The sequence below is a fragment of the chloroplast genome of Oryza brachyantha (assembly GCF_000231095.2).
Source record: "Oryza brachyantha chloroplast, complete genome".
NCBI classification, from domain to species: Eukaryota; Viridiplantae; Streptophyta; class Magnoliopsida; order Poales; family Poaceae; genus Oryza; species Oryza brachyantha.
The window spans coordinates 1-19509 of record NC_030596.1 but is presented as its reverse complement, the minus strand read 5'-3'; the positions used below and the strand labels follow the sequence as shown (position 1 = coordinate 19509).

At 36.0% G+C, this 19509-nt stretch overlaps 10 protein-coding genes and 12 non-coding genes across 22 annotated transcripts; 11 read left to right on the top strand and 11 right to left on the bottom strand. All coding sequences in view use genetic code 11, as the record gives it.

The window, feature by feature from the left end:
* The first annotated feature begins 909 nt into the window (after positions 1-909).
* Positions 910-980, top strand: trnC-GCA. Its single transcript has one exon. It is a non-coding gene; the product is annotated as a tRNA-Cys (tRNA).
* Positions 981-1830: 850 nt separating this feature from the next.
* Positions 1831-1920, top strand: petN (cytochrome b6/f complex subunit VIII). The gene has a single exon. It carries the CDS (start codon positions 1831-1833, stop codon positions 1918-1920), a length of 90 nt encoding a protein of 29 aa, YP_009266411.1.
* Positions 1921-2713: 793 nt separating this feature from the next.
* On the bottom strand, positions 2714-2818 carry psbM (photosystem II protein M). The gene has a single exon. The coding sequence runs from the start codon at positions 2816-2818 to the stop codon at positions 2714-2716; it is 105 nt and encodes a 34-aa protein (YP_009266410.1).
* A 914-nt stretch (positions 2819-3732) lies between these two features.
* trnD-GUC lies at positions 3733-3806 on the bottom strand. The gene has a single exon. It is a non-coding gene; the product is annotated as a tRNA-Asp (tRNA).
* A 295-nt stretch (positions 3807-4101) lies between these two features.
* trnY-GUA lies at positions 4102-4185 on the bottom strand. Its single transcript has one exon. It is a non-coding gene; the product is annotated as a tRNA-Tyr (tRNA).
* A 61-nt stretch (positions 4186-4246) lies between these two features.
* trnE-UUC lies at positions 4247-4319 on the bottom strand. The gene has a single exon. It is a non-coding gene; the product is annotated as a tRNA-Glu (tRNA).
* A 472-nt stretch (positions 4320-4791) lies between these two features.
* Positions 4792-4863, bottom strand: trnT-GGU. Its single transcript has one exon. It is a non-coding gene; the product is annotated as a tRNA-Thr (tRNA).
* Positions 4864-5773: 910 nt separating this feature from the next.
* On the top strand, positions 5774-6672 carry trnG-UCC. Its single transcript has 2 exons — positions 5774-5797; positions 6625-6672. It is a non-coding gene; the product is annotated as a tRNA-Gly (tRNA).
* Positions 6673-6762: 90 nt separating this feature from the next.
* trnfM-CAU lies at positions 6763-6836 on the top strand. Its single transcript has one exon. It is a non-coding gene; the product is annotated as a tRNA-Met (tRNA).
* Positions 6837-7208: 372 nt separating this feature from the next.
* On the bottom strand, positions 7209-7279 carry trnG-GCC. The gene has a single exon. It is a non-coding gene; the product is annotated as a tRNA-Gly (tRNA).
* A 210-nt stretch (positions 7280-7489) lies between these two features.
* On the bottom strand, positions 7490-7678 carry psbZ (photosystem II protein Z). Its single transcript has one exon. It carries the CDS (start codon positions 7676-7678, stop codon positions 7490-7492), a length of 189 nt encoding a protein of 62 aa, YP_009266409.1.
* A 343-nt stretch (positions 7679-8021) lies between these two features.
* trnS-UGA lies at positions 8022-8109 on the top strand. Its single transcript has one exon. It is a non-coding gene; the product is annotated as a tRNA-Ser (tRNA).
* Positions 8110-8281: 172 nt separating this feature from the next.
* Positions 8282-9703, bottom strand: psbC (photosystem II protein C). Its single transcript has one exon. It carries the CDS (start codon positions 9701-9703, stop codon positions 8282-8284), a length of 1422 nt encoding a protein of 473 aa, YP_009266408.1.
* On the bottom strand, positions 9651-10712 carry psbD (photosystem II protein D). Its single transcript has one exon. It carries the CDS (start codon positions 10710-10712, stop codon positions 9651-9653), a length of 1062 nt encoding a protein of 353 aa, YP_009266407.1.
* A 1004-nt stretch (positions 10713-11716) lies between these two features.
* On the top strand, positions 11717-11804 carry trnS-GCU. The gene has a single exon. It is a non-coding gene; the product is annotated as a tRNA-Ser (tRNA).
* A 110-nt stretch (positions 11805-11914) lies between these two features.
* On the bottom strand, positions 11915-12025 carry psbI (photosystem II protein I). The gene has a single exon. The coding sequence runs from the start codon at positions 12023-12025 to the stop codon at positions 11915-11917; it is 111 nt and encodes a 36-aa protein (YP_009266406.1).
* A 394-nt stretch (positions 12026-12419) lies between these two features.
* On the bottom strand, positions 12420-12605 carry psbK (photosystem II protein K). The gene has a single exon. It carries the CDS (start codon positions 12603-12605, stop codon positions 12420-12422), a length of 186 nt encoding a protein of 61 aa, YP_009266405.1.
* Positions 12606-12943: 338 nt separating this feature from the next.
* trnQ-UUG lies at positions 12944-13016 on the top strand. The gene has a single exon. It is a non-coding gene; the product is annotated as a tRNA-Gln (tRNA).
* Positions 13017-14022: 1006 nt separating this feature from the next.
* rps16 (ribosomal protein S16) lies at positions 14023-15080 on the top strand. Its single transcript has 2 exons — positions 14023-14062; positions 14863-15080. The coding sequence occupies exons 1-2, from the start codon at positions 14023-14025 to the stop codon at positions 15078-15080; spliced, it is 258 nt and encodes an 85-aa protein (YP_009266404.1).
* Positions 15081-15569: 489 nt separating this feature from the next.
* On the top strand, positions 15570-18144 carry trnK-UUU. The gene is made up of 2 exons: positions 15570-15606; positions 18110-18144. It is a non-coding gene; the product is annotated as a tRNA-Lys (tRNA).
* On the top strand, positions 16314-17849 carry matK (maturase K). Its single transcript has one exon. It carries the CDS (start codon positions 16314-16316, stop codon positions 17847-17849), a length of 1536 nt encoding a protein of 511 aa, YP_009266403.1.
* Positions 18145-18366: 222 nt separating the features above from the next.
* psbA (photosystem II protein D1) lies at positions 18367-19428 on the top strand. The gene has a single exon. It carries the CDS (start codon positions 18367-18369, stop codon positions 19426-19428), a length of 1062 nt encoding a protein of 353 aa, YP_009266402.1.
* Positions 19429-19509: the final 81 nt, after the last annotated feature.

The following is a 19509-nucleotide window of genomic DNA, read 5'->3' as shown; positions in this document are numbered from 1 at the left end:
TACTAAATCACATGAAATTCTCGGGAACTCCACATACGTATTTCATATATGTATTTCATACATATGAATAGAGACAATTTCAACGAAAGTTCGAATTTGCCAGAGGTCCAAATGGAATGAAAATGAATTGATAAAACATTCCTAGAACCTCGAAAACAAATTCTTCCACTTACACTTTATGATATTCTAATTAGATTGGACGGCAAAGGTTTCTCATTTTATCTCCTTTCTATGAGTGGGATAAACTCATAATATAATAATTTATAAGCACTAGAAAGTTTGACTTTAGTTCGATTGAAAATAGCACTCTTAGTTTAATTTCCAAAAAGAATTTGAAGGTTCTTTTTTGTTTCGTAGTAGTAGAATTTCTATAAAATATAAGATTTCGTTGTAGAATCCTAAAATAAAGTAAATACTTTATATTTAATGCAATGAAAAATTAAAGAAGGATTCTCCACAGAGATATGTACATAAAAGGGATCCATAGATAATAATGCTGTTCAGACCTGGAGTTTACCTATATACGGATTAGGCATAAATCCATTGTCTTTTATTATGCCATTAAATGGCAGGTGGGAGAGAATACCGATTTAAGAGTCGTTCACTACTGCAATTCAAAAAAAAAGAGAATTCTAGTTAATGGTTCCAATTTGTTCTGAATTTTTTAGCCTGTGACTGGAAATCCACTTTATCTCCTTTTTCATTTCAATAGAAAGAAAAGGGAAGTTTTATAGTGTTAGCAATGTGTGTTTTAAGATAGAATCCTTAAAAAGCACGAATAGATTTTTTTGAAAAAGATTGGAAAAAAGAAAAGTAAGTAGAATTAGATTCAAGATAAAAGAAAGTAAGTTTTAGTAAGAAAACGTGGATGAATACTTGCTCTTTTCTCGATTTTAGATCGTATTTTTTGGCGGCATGGCCAAGCGGTAAGGCAGGGGACTGCAAATCCTTTATCCCCAGTTCAAATCTGGGTGCCGCCTGATCAATAAAATACTTAGTCTTATAGTACTGATCCAACTCGACAAATTTGCACCCCACATAAGTTGGGGCATTTGTTTTAGCAGTAGTGGACCAAATCGCTACCAATAGGAATGAGATAGCGTTTCCTTATTCTTTTATTAATTTGAATTGATTCTTAATTGATTCGATTCGAGAATTTAAAACTAGGAGGCTAAGATGTCAGAAATCTTGGTACCCAAAGGGCTCTAAGGGGTATTCTTTTTTTTCAATCTAAGATTGAAGATGGGATTGCATGAAGGGATATAAAGACTTCCTAATTATCATACATTTTATTTATCGTACATTTTATGTACCTACATACACTAAAGTAGGGGTTACTGATTCTGTCGAGAATCGGGTTGAATAGGCTGATCCAAAATCAATTTCGGAGTTGTGGATAAAGTTTCTTCGTTTTTTCATAGAATGATAGAAAGTGGGGCTGTTGGGTTTAGGTCAAAAATAAACATAGGTAAGGTAGGTATCCAATAAATATTTATCTATCCTAATTTTAAGATATATTCTGACGTCCTTTGCTTATAAAAAAGGGTAACAAAAGGAAGAAAAAATCTTCCTATTCCCGTGTCTTGTCTTCTATTCAGGACATCATCCCCCTATTCTTTTTTAAGGAAAAGGGCTATGTATCGTATTTATACTTAATGCTCCCCAATTTTACCAGAAATACTCTAAGAATTTGTTAAGAGTAAATTCTTTGAACTGATTCATCCATAGCCTTAGGGCAGAACCCCTTTTTGACTCTGTACCCTTGATTCTACTATGATTATTCATCAATAGTAGAATAATTCCTTCATAGAAATAGGAGACATAATTTACATGGATATAGTAAGTCTCGCTTGGGCTGCTTTAATGGTAGTCTTTACATTTTCTCTTTCACTAGTAGTATGGGGGAGGAGTGGACTCTAGGGATACTACTAATTAATTGAGTAGTCGAATTGTTGTATCAACTCTTTTCTTTAATTGACCACTTTGCATTAATCATTTTGCCCAACTTTATTCTTTCTCTCTTTCTTTAATTTTGTTTCACTCCTGTAAGAAACTCTTGTAAGAAAGAGTCTTTCTATTCTTTCTATTTCTATTCTTTCTATTTCTATATAGTAGAATAGAAATAGAAAGAGCGATTAGAGCAATTCATAGTCACTACTAGAAACTAGAAACGACCAATGGTTAAAAAAAAGTTCTATACATAAGAAAATTAGACTTTCTTCCGCGGAGCTATTCCCAACATATCGCACATTTTCCATTTGTTTTATACTATACTCTTTTCTTATTCTTAGTTCTTAAAATCAATTTTATGCTCTTTTGAAACAGTTCGCAGCATGTTTAAGCATGAAAGATTCGCTGGTTTTTTACTTTTCCTTTTTTTCTTTTACTATAGTCTATTCTCATATTCTTTTTCTCTCCCTCCATGGATTCTTTCAATGAAGAATTTTCTTCGATTTTTTTATTTTGACTTGATTGAAATTAAGTGGATGCAGTGAAAAAAGAAATTGAATTAGACTACTATTTCAATCTAGTAATCTATTCTATGTAGATTCAAGATAATATAATAGAAAGACTCTAAAGTGTGGTAGAAAAGAACTACATGTAGTTCTTTTCTACCACACTTTATGATCCCAACCGGATCCTTTCATTTAAGACTTGGATTTTTTTTATTTAATCCCTTTTTCATTTCTTCAATGATTAATTGAACTTCCAATTAATCATTTTGGCTGACTGTTTTTACATAAATAATAAGTAAAAAGGCAGTAGGAACTAGAATGAACAATGCAGTAGCAATAAATGCGAGAATATTGACTTCCATAACCTCTTTTTTTTCGCAATAACTCGGGATGTAATCCCATGGAGAGTAAAAAGGGGTATCCTCTGTAAATTCAAAGGGAGGACTTGCATTCTGATAATACGGAATCAATTCAATATTATGAATATCGGATATATCAAATCAATTCATGGTTGAGAGTGGAATAGTATAACATAGGAAGATCCCTTATCCATACTAAAGTCAAAATAGGTTTTTTGATTGGATTAGGAATCCTCTCTATTTTTCATCCTTTTCTACTTTTTCTTTTCTATATCTATAACCCAGGATCCTTCTTATCTTATCCAATTACCCTTCCTTTTTCTTCTAGTTATACATACAATTATGTATGTATTATATGGCCAACTTTCTATGGATTATATAGACGTCCAAATAAGCAGTATAAGTAGTGAGATGGAGAAAAGAGGGCTTAACAAAAAAAAAGAAAACTTTAATTTAGTAAAAAGGGCGCTTGCCTTGCTTGGTTTTTTTGTTAGGTTACTATCAAAATCCGCTTTTGGGGTCTAAAGATGAGAGCGGATTGTTAAAAGTACGAATTCTAATTATATTAAATTCACTGTCTAACTAACAATAAACAAATACGATTTATGTATGGATTCCAGTAAAATACCAGTATTCTATTCCATAAGAGTGGAAAAGGAACTTAAGAGAAGGATGGTATCATTATAAGGGTAGAGTAATATCCTAAATTATACTAATCCACGTATGATATGTATGTCTTTCCCTATCATACAGAAGTAGTGATAAAAAAATTCCTATACTCTTCCCTCTTTACTGAGAAACGCGAAATAAAAAAGTGAAATAAAATAAAGGTACCCCGTAGGTATTTGATCTTGCTTCCTGCCCCCTTTTTCATGGAAAAAGGAAAGATGAATTTCTCCATTCATTGAACCCTAGTTCGGGACTGACGGGGCTCGAACCCGCAGCTTCCGCCTTGACAGGGCGGTGCTCTGACCAATTGAACTACAATCCCCGCGGGGCGTATCGCATACTTATTCTTAAATGGAACCATAAGAAGATTCGCCTGTCCTATTCTAAGAAATAGACGAATCATATACTACATAACCCCGTATCGTATGGGGGTATAGTGAGAATGACATAACTAGTATGTCGCTTTTATCGCTAAAAATAGATAATAATCCGCCTTTCAATAAGCAATAAGAAAAGGTCTTTTGTTTGTAAGAGAGTAATGAGAGAAATATAGATTAGAAATAAATTTCCTCTTTTCTCTTTATCCTTTAGTTCATATTCACGAAGCCCTAGATTTTTGGGCCGAGCTGGATTTGAACCAGCGTAGACATATCGTCAACGAATTTACAGTCCGTCCCCATTAACCGCTCGGGCATCGACCCAGGAAGAATTTATTCTAGGGTTTTTGATAATCTATGATTAACCTCCTTTCATAATACTCCCTACCCCCAGGGGAAGTCGAATCCCCGCTGCCTCCTTGAAAGAGAGATGTCCTGAACCACTAGACGATAGGGGCATCAATAGACGATAGGGCCATATACAACCGCCCCTCATTATACTATAATGATAGTATGAGCAGTTTTTTGGAATTGTCAATATACTCGAAGAGTATAACTAGATCCAAAGAAAGGAGTCCTTCCTACTTTTCCATTATGCTTTTGTAGGATTTTTTTTAGTTGATGGTTAGGTTAATTCACGGATCATCCCCTACTTTTTAGGGAAATTCGTTTATAAAGGATATAGAATAAGAATAGATAAAAAAAAAGGTGGATTCTATATTAGTTCAGTACGGGTAGTGATTTGATTGATCTAATAGGAAAAAGAGTCCAATTTCTTTTTTGCAATTTATACTCCCCGCTTCGTTTAGTGTTTAGACCAAAAATGCATGCATCTCGCACTAAGTCATCAAATTAGTAGAAAAGTACTTTATCGGATTTGAACCACTGACTCACGTCTTACCACGGCATTACTCTACCACTAAGTAAAAAAGCCCTTTATCGGGTTTGAACCGATGACTTATGCCTTACCATGGCATTACTCTACCACTGAGTTAAAAGGGCTTCTTATTCAATTCCAAAATTAGCCACTTTCATTTCCCATTATAGGTCTACTGCATACTGTACATTATATATGTATATATCAAGATATAGAAGTCGATTCATGGTCAGGTTCAAAAAAATCTTAAGAAAATCAAGAAAAATAGGAAAATCTTTCATATTCTCTCTTATCACTTGCACAAAGTAGAGGGTTTTTTATCTTTAGGTTATTGAATTGACTTTTCACATGCTCAGAACGGTCTGAAAAATTAGGGACTTTTTTCTTCTATTGGCTGGTCTTATTTGGGTGGGGTATAAACGAATTCGCGCTCTTCATATACCCATATGGCTGGGTATTAATTTTCAGTGATATACATATACTTCTTTCTTGTAAAAAGTGGGCAGTAGAATTTATACTGCTCCTGGTTCAGGGTTTTCCGTTTTGATTCTTTTAAACAAGAATCTAATAAACTAGAATTGAGTGGAAAAGAGGAGAGGAAATAGGTAAACATAGAGGATCGACTAAGCGGAGACATTCAGAATCTTCTTTACATTAGGTAAATCCTTTGGCTCCTATGCGCCTTTTTCTTTAAGTTATTTATTGTTTCTCTCAAGCCATAGGGAAAGTCTATGATAAATAAAAAAAAATCATCTCACTCTTTCTCTATGGCCCAGATTTCATGATAAGTGGGGGAAGAAAGGAATTTTTGGGGCTGCGGTGCCCCTATATTTCCTAATGTATATTGTAGGAATAATCAAACTATTCCTTACAGCAGTCTGGAACACTTACGTCTTCGCAAAGCAAATAATGATCATTGTAGTCGTAATCGTAGAATACGACTACAATTGAAATGCATACATTTGGTTCAGACGCTATTGGGGTGGTAAGAAGCGGTTTATTTTACAGACCAGGAACTGTCGAAATCTTAAAGTAAAGGAAAGGCCCGCGATCGAAGTACCAACCGTTCACTGTCAGGAACCTTCTCTGTTTCATTCACTAAGAGGGAATTAGCATCTTTCTCGAATGGCTACCCTTGACAAAGGGTAGCGTTGGTATCATAATTTACATGTAGCGGGTATAGTTTAGTGGTAAAAGTGTGATTCGTTCTATTAATAACTGAATTTGAAATGATATACTTGAGACGTCCTTAAGTTTTTTTATATTCCGATGAAAACTTTAGTTCTTAGAAAGGATTTATTCCTTTTTCTCTCAATAGCATATTGAGGAAGAATATGCATTTTCGCGGTTTGTATCCAAAGACTAGTTTGTATCCAATTGAAATTGCATCCAAAAAACAAATTGGATTTGGATTATGAGTACAGAGTCGCGAAGCATAATTTTGCATTGGATTAAGGATTCCAATTTTTAAAATATGAGTAAAGGATCTATGGATGAAGATACAAAAAGGTGTATTTCCAATCGTAACTAAATCTTCTTTTTTAAAAAAGGAAATGGAAGCCAAATAGCTAAAAAACGGTAGTTTTGGTTTACTAGAACCATCAGCATGTTGTTTCAGCTCGGTGGAAACCCAATTCTTTTCCTCAGGATCTCTTAAATGAAATTAGGGAACGAAGTAATTAGATTAGATAGATTTAGGCAAATTTCTATCTCCTACTCTTTAGGGATCATCTAGAAAGCAGAGAGCCTTGGTTCCATTCAGTCAAAAAAGCTGACTTAGATGTTAAGTGGTGAGAATACCCATAAAGGAGCCGAATGAAATCAAAATTTCATGTTCGGTTTTGAATTAGAGACGTTAATAATAATCAACCAACGTCGACTATAACCCCTAGCCTTCCAAGCTAACGATGCGGGTTCGATTCCCGCTACCCGCTCCATTCTGGAGAAAAGAACTATTCTATTTGTCTAGACATGGTAGAGGCCTGTATTCCACCTTTTTCGTCCGCCGGTTTCCAGCGCTCCAGAGCGGAGTAGAGCAGTTTGGTAGCTCACGAGGCTCATAACCTTGAGGTCACGGGTTCGATTCCCGTCTCCGCACTTAGCGGTCTGTATAAAAGGACTATTCTATTTGTCTAGATATGGTAGAGGGCTGGGTGGGCGGTATCCAACCCTTTTTATTCATTAGTTCCCGGCCCTATAGGGCCAAATTGAGCCGGTTGCGAAGTAACTTGCCACCACAAGAGGAACTCTCAAGGCCCCCTACCTTGCAGAAAAGAAAAAATAAATGAAAGAAAGGCACAGACTATCTCCCTTCCCTTTAAAAGAAAGCTGTTTGCCAGGCAGTGCTCTTTTTTTTGAGTGGGGTGCAAAGGGGGGCTAAGATAGTAAGGGGTACGGTACTAGACTAACAACTATTACTTTAATAAAAGTAGACTTAATTTTTTATCATAGTACCTTACGAAATTAAGCTGGCGAGCGGCGGGAATCGAACCCGTATCTTCTCCTTGGCAAGGAGATGTTTTACCATTGAACTACGCTCGCTACGTCCTATATTTTATAGGGTATATCCGCCTGGGTCGACCGTCTATGTCTGGGTCGACCGTTTCATTTTCTATTTTCGTTTTCTTTTTATTAATTGTCTGTCAATCAATTCGGGCCGCAAATTGCATTTTAATGCGTCTCACAATCCGAATTTTTTCGACGAAATGGCCTTTTTTTATTTTGTATCGGGTTACTAAATACTAAACACATTTAAGAAATGAGAGAATTTAGAATAGCTACCAGAAAGACTAGTCCAATCCATAATGATGTACCGGAAAATACAACGTTTTTATTATTTGGCCAACCATCAGGAGAAGCAAATACAAGGGGTACACTAATGACTAAGACTGAGGAAGTCACAATTAATGCAAAAACAGCAAATTGGAAAGCAATAGTCATATTTCTAATCCTCCAAGCTACCATCAAATAAAGTTGACTACATATTATATTTGATCCCTCACTTAATCAAAATTGTAATAAAATACAAGAAGTAGGAGGGGTTTAATCATGAATCCATTGATTCTTCTCTTTAAAACTTATTACTCACCACTTTTTTGGATATGGGGTTGAGAGAGGGTTTTATGCTTTATTTCACAAGCAGATATAGCGGATCCTGTATCCATGTATACAGTATACAGAGATATATCGAAAGGGGTTTTGTATTTGAGATATTTCTAGAGGTTAGTGGGTCATTTCATATGGCTATGTTCTATTTGTAGGAATAAAATAAGGATTGGGCTGTGGAGAGATGGCTGAGTGGTTGATAGCTCCGGTCTTGAAAACCGGTATAGTTCTAGGAACTATCGAGGGTTCGAATCCCTCTCTCTCCTTTTGCTTTCCTCTCTCTTTTCTTTTGCTTATTGAATATGTTTGTTTCTTTATTTGTTTTTTTTGTTCTGTCCCCTTATCCTTCTTTCATAGAAAGAAATGAATGGCTCGGCTAGATAGAATAACCGAGCCAGAACAGAAAAAAACAGTAGAACAGGTATAAAAAAGAAAATCTTAGTTAAGAGGGGTCATGTAAAGAACAGGCTCCAAATCACGATCGATTCCCTTTTCAAATCCTGCTGCAGCAGCCCGGGCTCTTCCTGCATGCCACAAATGGCCCACAAAAAAGAAGAATCCTAGAACAAAATGGGAGGTCGCTAACCAACTTCTAGGAGAGACATAATTAACTGCATTGATCTCGGTAGCTACGCCACCCACAGAATTTAAAGAGCCTAAAGGAGCATGGGTCATATATTCTGCCGAACGTCGTTCTTGCCAAGGTTGTATGTCTTTTTTCAACCTACTTAAGTCCAAACCGTTGGGGCCCCTTAGAGGTTCTAACCATGGAGCACGAAGGTCCCAAAAACGCATAGTTTCCCCTCCAAAAATAACCTCTCCCGTTGGGGAACGCATTAGATATTTACCTAAACCTGTGGGTCCTTGGGCGGATCCCACATTAGCTCCAAGACGCTGATCTCTAACTAGAAAAGTAAATGCCTGAGCTTGAGAAGCTTCTGGCCCAGTAGGTCCATAAAACTCACTCGGATAAGCCGTATTATTGAACCAGACAAAACAACAAGCGATAAAACCAAAGACAGATAAAGCGCCTAAACTATAAGACAAGTAAGCTTCTCCAGACCATACAAATGCACGGCGAGCCCATGCGAAGGGTTTGGTTAAGATATGCCAAATTCCGCCAAATACACAAATGAAACCCAACCATACATGTCCCCCAATTATATCTTCTAAATCATCCACACTAACAATCCAACCCTCTCCCCCAAAAGGGGATTTTAGTAAATAACCAAAAATAACACTGGGGCTAAGGGTCAAATTGGTAATTTTTCTTACATCTCCTCCCCCAGGAGCCCAGGTATCATATATACCGCCAAAATAAAGAGCTTTGAGTACTAGAAGAAAAGCACCTATACCTAACAAAATTAGGTGAATACCCAAAATTGTAGTCATTTTATTTCTATCTTTCCACACATAACCAAAGAATGGAAAAGATTCTTCAAGAGTTTCAGGTCCCAGAAGCGCGTGATAAATGCCACCGAAGCCTAAGACTGCGGAGGAAATTAGATGAAGTACTCCAGATACAAAGTACGGAAAAGTATCTAGAACTTCTCCCCCTGGCCCTACTCCCCAACCTAGAGTAGCTAAGTGCGGAAGTAAAATCAACCCTTGTTCATACATGGGTTTTTCTGGTACGAAATGGGCCACTTCAAATAGGTTCATTGCTCCGGCCCAGAATACGATTAATCCTGCATGAGCTACGTGAGCTCCAAGTAGTTTACCCGACAAATTGATAAGTCTGGCATTCCCAGCCCACCAAGCAAAACCGGTGGTTTCTTGGTCACGACCAGCTAAAACGAAAGTTCCATTAAAGAGCGTTTCCACGTGGTAGAACCTCCTCAGGGAATATAAGATTTTCATGAGGCTGATCCTGAGCTGCCATCCACGCACGAATACCCTCGTTTAAAAGAATATTTTTGGTGTAGAAAGTCTCAAATTCAGGATCTTCTGCTGCACGGATTTCCTGGGAAACGAAGTCATAGGCACGTAGGTTCAGAGCTAGGCCGACTACGCCAATAGCACTCATCCATAAACCGGTGACCGGTACAAATAGCATAAAGAAATGTAACCAACGTTTATTGGAAAAAGCAACACCAAAGATTTGGGACCAAAAGCGATTAGCGGTGACCATTGAATAAGTTTCTTCAGCTTGGGTTGGGTTAAAAGCGCGGAAGGTATTTGCACCATCACCGTCCTCAAATAGAGTGTTTTCCACGGTTGCCCCATGAATAGCGCATAGCAGAGCCGCACCTAATACTCCGGCAACTCCCATCATATGAAATGGGTTCAACGTCCAATTATGAAATCCTTGGAAGAAGAGGATGAAGCGAAATATCGCTGCTACGCCAAAACTCGGCGCAAAGAACCAGCCGGATTGCCCCAGTGGATAAATCAGGAATACGGAAACAAAAACAGCGATTGGGCCAGAGAATGAAATTGCATTATAAGGCCGCAATTGAACAGACCGAGCAAGTTCAAATTGACGTAACATGAAACCTATTAGTGCAAAAGCCCCATGAAGAGCAACAAAAGTCCACAGACCACCTAATTGACACCAACGAGTAAAATCCCCCTGTGCTTCCGGGCCCCATAGTAGCAACAAAGAGTGTGCTAAACTATTGGCAGGGGTGGAAACTGCTGCGGTTAAGAAATTGCAACCTTCCAAATAGGAACTCGCCAATCCATGGGTATACCAAGAAGTTACAAAAGTTGTCCCTGTAAACCAACCTCCTAAAGCGAAATAAGCGCAAGGAAAAAGCAATAGGCCGGACCACCCTACAAAAACGAAACGGTCCCTTCGTAACCAGTCGTCCATAATATCAAATAAATCATTTTCTTCTTTAGTAACTCTACCAAGGGCTATAGTCATAGTGATCCTCCTATTCAATTACTTCAACCATTTTCGAGCACCCTATATCACTTCCAAGGCATACGATAGTTTGATTATCTGTGGACGATTTTTTCTCGTTCAATGCCCTTTTTCAATGGTATGGTCTCGAAGATAGAAATTTTGCATTTTTATCTATGGAGTATGGGGTCACAACCGAGGTCGTGGTAAATCCATGAATTTGATTCAATTAGTTTTTCTTATACTATAGGAATAAACATTGGAATTCAGGATTATTCCATGATTCCTATTTCCAAGAAAGCCTATCCTTTAAGGGAAAAATGAAAAAAAGTAACCTCTCTTTTCCCACTCGCTCTCTATTGCATGGGTGTAAGAACAAAAATAGGATTCTGAAAAAAAAAGAAGGATATTGAAAAGAAAAATTGACTTTCGAAATCAATTTTGCATTTTTATGTGTAGCAGAAAGGGGTTGCGATTTCTTCTTATTCCTATAGAACATCTAGTAACAAGAATATGAAATCGTAAATAGCGAGAAATTCTTGCCTTGCGCGGTCTAAGTCTAAGGAAATACAAAAAAATTCGCTTATACAATTTCATCTACATCGAATTTATATATCAGAATAGCGGATAGAGGCATCATTCAAAGAGTCAGGTCCACTTACTTTATCCTTCTTTCCAATTTTGTTGGGGTGGGTTGGTTTGATAAGACCCCTTTTTGCTTTGTTGATAAATAATCAAAAAAAAGAGTTTTTTTATATAACCTGCTTGTTTTATTATAACAAGTCCTATATGGAAATGCCCGCTGAAGAGAAAATCTATCTGATTGTCTTTCAGCCAATATCCAATTTTAGAAAGAAAAAAGAAGAATTTTCTTCTTTTTTTTATTAACATTAAGAAAAAAGAATATAACTAAAATGGAATTGGCAATATAATTTTTTTGAACTTTTGAAAGAAAAAGGAAGGGTTTTTTGCAATCGTTATTTCTTGCTTCTGTCATATCACGGAAACCTTTCGATTTGGAACGGGGAGAGATGGCTGAGTGGACTAAAGCGGCGGATTGCTAATCCGTTGTACAATTTTTTTGTACCGAGGGTTCGAATCCCTCTCTTTCCGCCCCCTCGGATCATTTGGGACTTTCGAATTGGAAGGAATTCTGACCCCCGGATTTTCTCGTAGAAAAATGTACGAAACAAATCCTATTTTTCTTAAAAATTTTTGGATTTTTACTCGTCACGCCCAGGATTACGTCCTGGGTCATTAGATAAGAATCCAAAGATAAAGAGGGAAACAAAGAATATCACTACTGTATAAACAAAAAGTTTGAGAGTAAACATTACATAATCTCCAATATTTTTTTTTAAGGAATAGATTACCCGTTTTTCCTTACCACACAAACCCACTAGGATGGGTTTTGTTTATTAAAAATGCAAAAATCAATTTTTGAAAAAAATTTCAAGAATTGATTTATAACAAGCACTCTTATCAATAAATTAGGTTAGGTATTGTGCGTTTACCTAAAGGTACCTGCTCAACGTAGATGCAGGGAGTAGAAAGGCTGATCCAAATTTATTGCTGCAGCTATACATTCAATGTAGAAGAATTTGAGTAGAAGAATTTGAATTTTAGAATCGAAGGTTCATAATATAAGACTTCTTGGCTCTTATCCATTTTTCTAATTTTTTTAGAATGAATACACGATTCCATTTGGCAGACAGAGTAGTAAAGATTTCATCGAAAACTTACAGCAGCTTGCCAAACAAAGGCTAATAGAAAAAAGAGTACGGGTATGACAGGCATAACATCCACGATTGGGTTGAAAATAGCATAAGCTTCGGGCAATTTGGCGAAGAAAAAACTAGTCGGATAAATAACAGAATTAAAACAGATACAGGTTAAACTAAGTATATTAGGCATAACAAGCGTTTCGTTCTTGTAGAGTAGATAATTGGATTGAGTTATTTTTCTAAGGGAAAAAGGAAAAGGAGGATTCAAAATCCTTTTTTCTTCGTACTTTCCCAAACACAAAATACCTCCTTGTATTCGCACTCTCAAATGAGAGTGGAAGAAATTCGACTTTCATATAATATCTTAATAGAATTCCATGTAATGATCAATGCATTTTTTGGATTCTATATTATCCGCATGTCTAGAATCCTAGCAAGAGAATACCCCCCATTTTTATGTAATTGAAGTGGGATTGACGAATAATAAATAAACATAATACTGTTTATTAGTGTTGCATAAACCCGAAATGGGGCGTGGCCAAGTGGTAAGGCAGCGGGTTTTGGTCCCGTTACTCGGAGGTTCGAATCCTTCCGTCCCAGATTTTTTCTGATGAAACGAAAGATGAAATCGTATTGTATAAAGATGAAATCGTATTGTATAAAGATGAAATCGTATTGTATCCTGCACGAGACATAAAGTTTATTAAAGAGAATTTTTTTCTCTTATAAAATCTTAGATTAGATGCATTCCTAATGCATTGTTTTTCTTTCTCAGAAAACATAATCCAGTGTTAAGTCCAGTCAAATTGAAAATCCTTTTTTCATGAAAAAATGTTAAACTTGACGTAGAACTTTGTATAAAAAATGAGACCTATTATGGTAGAGATAGATTTATGATAGAGATAAATTTTTATTGTATTATATAATTTTAATAGTAAAAAGCGAAAAGGATCTCGATCTGCGATTTTGTAAATATCCAGATAAAGATAAGATAAGAACTGCTCGTTGGATAGAATGGATTCAATTTTGATTTGGAGTTGCTTCTTTTAGGTAAAAGAAAGAATAAGTAAAAGCAAAGACCGTAATTTGACTTTACAGGAAATGCGTTTTTTTACTTCCGTTTTTTCTTTCTTTTGGTATTCGAGTCGAAGAAATACAAGAATTCTATAACTACCAAAAAACTTTCTTTTCATTGGAATAGTTTATTTAGTTAATAGTTAATTAGTTTTGTTACGGAAAAATGTTACGGAAAAATAGATTGCTAATCTAATTTGGAGGTTGATAGTTTATTTGTTGGAGAAGAGTCGATTCTTCTCTTATCATTTCAGGATTGATCATCTCGAGTCCTCCGTTGAGGATGGAAATTAAACTTGTTTATTCCCTTTTTCGACCTATATTTCATTCATATGATAGAATATGGGTTTAAATAAATTGGATCTTTGCGTAGTCTTTCCCGATAAATACTTATTTCTTTTATTCATATTTCTCCATAGATAGGAAAACAAGTTTGTATTAGTATACAAAAAACAAAACTAATGACTATTCATGATTCCATCCATATTGGATCAATTCCCTATAACACTTTGCAATGAAATTAGAGGAATGTTATGGTAAAACTTCGTTTAAAACGATGTGGTAGAAAGCAACGTGCGACTTGAAGGACACGATCGATTGTGGATTTTGCTATCCACCATTTTCCGTAGTAATGGAAATGCTCTTAGCTCGACATAGTCTGTTCTATTCGTCCCGAACCGAATTTGCGTTGGGTTGTTTGTAAGTAAGCTAAGTAAATAGTACACGATGGAGCTCGAGAGGACAGAATTTTTTTTATCAAGGGAAAGGATCTAGGGTTAGTGAAAACTAATAAATTAGGCCAACTTTGTCATTCTACAGGTTCAAATAAGAAGAAAGTCCAATTTTGGAAGATACGGGAAAACTCTTTCGATTAAAAGTCTATCAGAATCAATCACTCATATTCGATTTCTATAGAAGAGGGAGATGCTTTATCGAAGGAAATAAGAAAAAAGGGTATGTTGCTACTCTTTTGAAAGAAAAAAGAATAAGAATTCCCGAAGTAATGTTTAAACCCAAGGATTTCACAAATCAAAGATAAAGGATTCCGGAACAAGTAAACATGATTTTCAATTGTCTCAACAATAATAAGGAATAAAAGTGAATTCGTTCGAGATGAGGCAAAGAAAAGAGTTTAGAGACGACTCAAAAAATTTCAAAGGATTCTTTTTTCAAGTTTGTCAGTCAAAATTAGTCAACTTGAGTCATGAGTCTAAATGAAATTTGCTTTTTCTGTACGGAAATTAATGCAAGTCATAGTCGAATTTCTATCTACTTGTATTATAGATAGAAATTCAAATCATTTTCTCGAGCCGTATGAGGAGAAAACCTCCTATACGTTTCTAGGGGGGGCGTTTATCTACATCTATCCCAATAAGCTGTCTATCGAATCGTTGCAATTGATGTTCGATCTCGAAGAGAAGGAAGAGATCTTCAAAAAGTCGGTTTTTATGATCCGATAAAGAATCAAACTTGTTTAAATGTTCCAGCTATTCTCTATTTCCTTGAAAAAGGTGCTCAACCTACAAGAACTGTTTATGATATTTTAAGGAAGGCAGAATTCTTTAAAGAAAAAGAAAGAACTTTGAGTTAATTGAAGAACTAAATGAATAAAAAACTAGGAGAGGCTCACTAGTATCCCTTGTTGTCTAACTACATTAGAAAAAATTTGCCTCTTTCTTAATCCTATTTTTGACTGGATTTATGTCGTGCCAATCCAACATAAGCCTTTATTTTTTTGCCTTTTTCTATCTCATTTTTTTCTTACCATTGTATTTCCATTGACAAAGGTCTATTGAACATCTAGAATTTGTAGATGGATAAGTCTTTTTATCCTCACTCCCTATTAGGTTTTTTTGCCTACACTTTGCTCAAATGGTAGGGGTTGCCCCTCTTGTTTGTACTCTCATACAAGATAAATAAATAAAAATGCTAAAAAATAGGATCTTTTTGGTATTTGAGTGTTTTAATGATGATAAAATCTTTCTTTTAATGTCTTGCTAGTTTAATAATTTGACAGGAGCGTGCGGTGTAATTCCATTGATTTTTGGGTTTCGATCGTATCTAAGATCCTATTTTATCTGGGTTGCTAACTCAATGGTAGAGTACTCGGCTTTTAAGTGCGACTATGATCTTTTACACATTTGGATGAAGCAAAAAATTCGTCCAGACTCTTGGTAGAGTCTATAAGACCGCGACTGATCCTCAAGGGTAATGAATGGAAAAAATAGCATGTCGTAATAAAATCAATTTCTTATTTTGGATTTTTGGAATGGAATAAAAAAATTCCGATTTTCTGGGTCTAATGAATAAATGGATAGAGCCTGGCTCCAATTCTGGTAAAATAAAAAGCAACGAGCTTAACTTCTTAATTTTAATTGGAAGGACTCCCTGATCTAATTAGACGTTAAAAAAAGATTAGTGCCTGATGTGGGGAAAGGCTGGTTTTCCTATGAGTAGACCTTTTCTTTTTTCTTTTTTTTAGAAATCCTAATTATTCTTGATTTTGGATTAAAAAGGATGTTATGGATTGAATGTGTAAAAGAAGCAGTATATTGATAAAGAGACTGTATTCCAAAGTCAAAAGAGCGATTGGCCCGCAAAAATAAAAATAAAGGATTTGTTCTCTTTTGTAATTAGAACAAACATAAACTAAATTGGATAGAAAAGAAGCGGAAAAAGATTCGTGAATTAGACTCCTTTTCTTCCCCTGGGTTTGTATTAAAAAATGCAACACCCTGTTCTGACCATATTGCACTATGTATCACCATTTGATAAACCGAGAAATATTTCTTTCTCTCTGATTTAAATTTAAGTAGAAATACAAATGGAAAAATTCGAGGGGTATTCAGAAAAACTTCAATTTCCTAGACAATATTTCATCTACCCACTACTCTTTCAGGAGTACATTTATGTGTTTGCCCATGATTATGGATTAAATGGTTCCGAACTTGTCGAAATTTTTGGTTCTAATAACAAGAAATTTAGTTCACTACTTGTGAAACGGTTAATGATTCGAATGTATCAGCAGAAATTTTGGATTAATTTGGTTAATTATCCTAACCAAGATCGATTATTGGATTACAACAATTATTTTTATTCTGAGTTTTATTCTCAGATTCTATCTGAGGGGTTTGCGATCGTTGTAGAAATCCCACTCTCGCTACGAGAACTGTCTTGTCCGGAAGAAAAAGAAATACCAAAGTTTCAGAATTTACGATCTATTCATTCAATATTTCCTTTTTTAGAAGACAAATTTTTGCATTTACACTATCTATCACATATAGAAATACCTTATCCTATCCATTTGGATATCTTGCTTCAACTCCTTCAATACCGGATCCAAGATGTTCCATCTTTGCATTTATTGCGATTCTTTCTCAACTACTATTCGAATTGGAATAGTTTTATTACTTCAATGAAATCCATTTTTCTTTTGAAAAAAGGAAATAAAAGACTATTTCGATTCCTATATAACTCTTATGTATCAGAATATGAATTTTTCTTGTTGTTTCTTCGTAAACAATCTTCTTACTTACGATTAACTTCTTCCGGAACCTTTCTGGAACGAATCCACTTTTCTAGGAAGATGGAACATTTTGGGGTAATGTACCCTGCTTTTTTTCGGAAAACCGTATGGTTCTTTATGGATCCTCTTATGCATTATGTTCGATATCAAGGAAAGGCAATTCTTGCATCAAAAGGAACTCCTCTTTTGAAGAAGAAATGGAAATGTTACCTTGTCCGTTTGTGGCAATATTCTTTCTCTTTTTGGACTCAATCGCGAAGGATCTATCTAAACCAACTAGCAAACTCTTGCTTCGATTTTCTGGGGTACTTTTCAAGTGTACCAATAAATTCTTTGTTAGTAAGGAATCAAATGCTGGAGAATTCATTTCTAATAGATACTCGAATGAAAAAATTCGATACCAAAGTCCCCGCTACTCCCCTCATTGGATCTTTAGCAAAAGCCCAATTTTGTACTGGATCGGGGCATCCTATTAGTAAACCAATTTGGACCGATTTATCAGATTGGGATATTCTTGATCGGTTTGGTCGGATATGTAGAAATCTTTTTCATTATCACAGCGGATCTTCAAAAAAGAAGACTTTGTATCGACTAAAGTATATACTTCGACTTTCATGCGCTAGAACTTTAGCTCGTAAACATAAAAGCACGATACGAGCTTTTATGCAATGGTTGGGTTCGGTATTTTTAGAAGAATTTTTTACGGAAGAAGAGCAAGTTTTTTCTTTGATGTTCGCCAAAACAACTTACTTTTCTTTCCGTGGATCGCACAGTGAGCGTATTTGGTATTTGGATATTCTCCGTATCAATGATCTGGTGAATCCTCTTAATTAATCATTAAACAAATAAACTAGAAATGATTGATAAATGATCAAGATAAAACTTTCACATTTTCCATTCTGAAATGTTCCCTGTATTATAATAAAAAAAATAGTAAGTGAATCAACTTACTACTAAAAAAATTGGTAGACTTCCTCTTCGGAATAGAAATAGGCTATTTCTACATAGGGAAAGTCGTGTGCAATGAAAAATGCAAGCACGATTTGGGGAGGGGTTTTTTCTCTATTGTAACAAGGAATAATTATCTACTCCATCCGACTAGTTCCGGGTTCGAGTCCCGGGCAACCCATATAGAAAGGAGCAATCTGAGTTTTGAATTTTCACTCACTTCATTTACAAAATTTTTAGGTTTGGTGAATTTAGTTGTATGGATATCCAACTGTTGGGGCTGGCTTGGTTGACATTGGTATATAGTCTATATTATACTGTTAAATAACAAGCCTTCTATTATCTTTCTAGTTAATACGTGTGCTTGGGAGTCCTTGCAATTTGAATAAACCAAGATCTTACCATGACTGCAATTTTAGAGAGACGCGAAAGTACAAGCCTGTGGGGTCGCTTCTGCAACTGGATAACTAGCACCGAAAACCGTCTTTACATCGGATGGTTCGGTGTTTTGATGATCCCTACCTTATTGACCGCAACTTCTGTATTTATTATCGCCTTCATCGCTGCCCCTCCAGTAGATATTGATGGTATTCGTGAGCCTGTTTCTGGTTCTTTACTTTACGGAAACAATATTATCTCTGGTGCCATTATTCCTACTTCTGCGGCGATCGGATTGCACTTTTACCCAATTTGGGAAGCTGCATCTGTTGATGAGTGGTTATACAATGGTGGTCCTTATGAGCTAATTGTTCTACACTTCTTACTTGGTGTAGCTTGTTATATGGGTCGTGAGTGGGAACTGAGTTTCCGTCTGGGTATGCGTCCTTGGATTGCTGTTGCATATTCAGCTCCTGTTGCAGCTGCTACTGCTGTTTTCTTGATTTACCCTATTGGTCAAGGAAGTTTCTCTGATGGTATGCCTTTAGGAATATCTGGTACTTTCAACTTTATGATTGTATTCCAGGCAGAGCACAACATCCTTATGCATCCATTTCACATGTTAGGTGTAGCTGGTGTATTCGGCGGTTCCCTATTCAGTGCTATGCATGGTTCCTTGGTAACCTCTAGTTTGATCAGGGAAACCACTGAAAATGAATCTGCTAATGAGGGTTACAGATTTGGTCAAGAGGAAGAGACTTATAATATTGTGGCCGCTCATGGTTATTTTGGCCGATTAATCTTCCAATATGCTAGTTTTAACAACTCTCGTTCTTTACACTTCTTCTTGGCTGCTTGGCCTGTAGTAGGGATTTGGTTCACTGCTTTAGGTATTAGTACTATGGCTTTCAACCTAAACGGATTCAATTTCAACCAATCTGTAGTTGATAGCCAAGGCCGCGTTATTAATACTTGGGCTGATATCATCAACCGTGCTAATCTTGGTATGGAAGTAATGCACGAACGTAATGCTCACAACTTCCCTCTAGACCTAGCTGCTCTTGAAGTTCCATCTCTTAATGGATAAGGCTTTTCTGCTAACATATAGCAATTTTTGAAGGAAGGAAAGCTAGAAATACCCAATATCTTGTTTCAGCAAGATATTGGG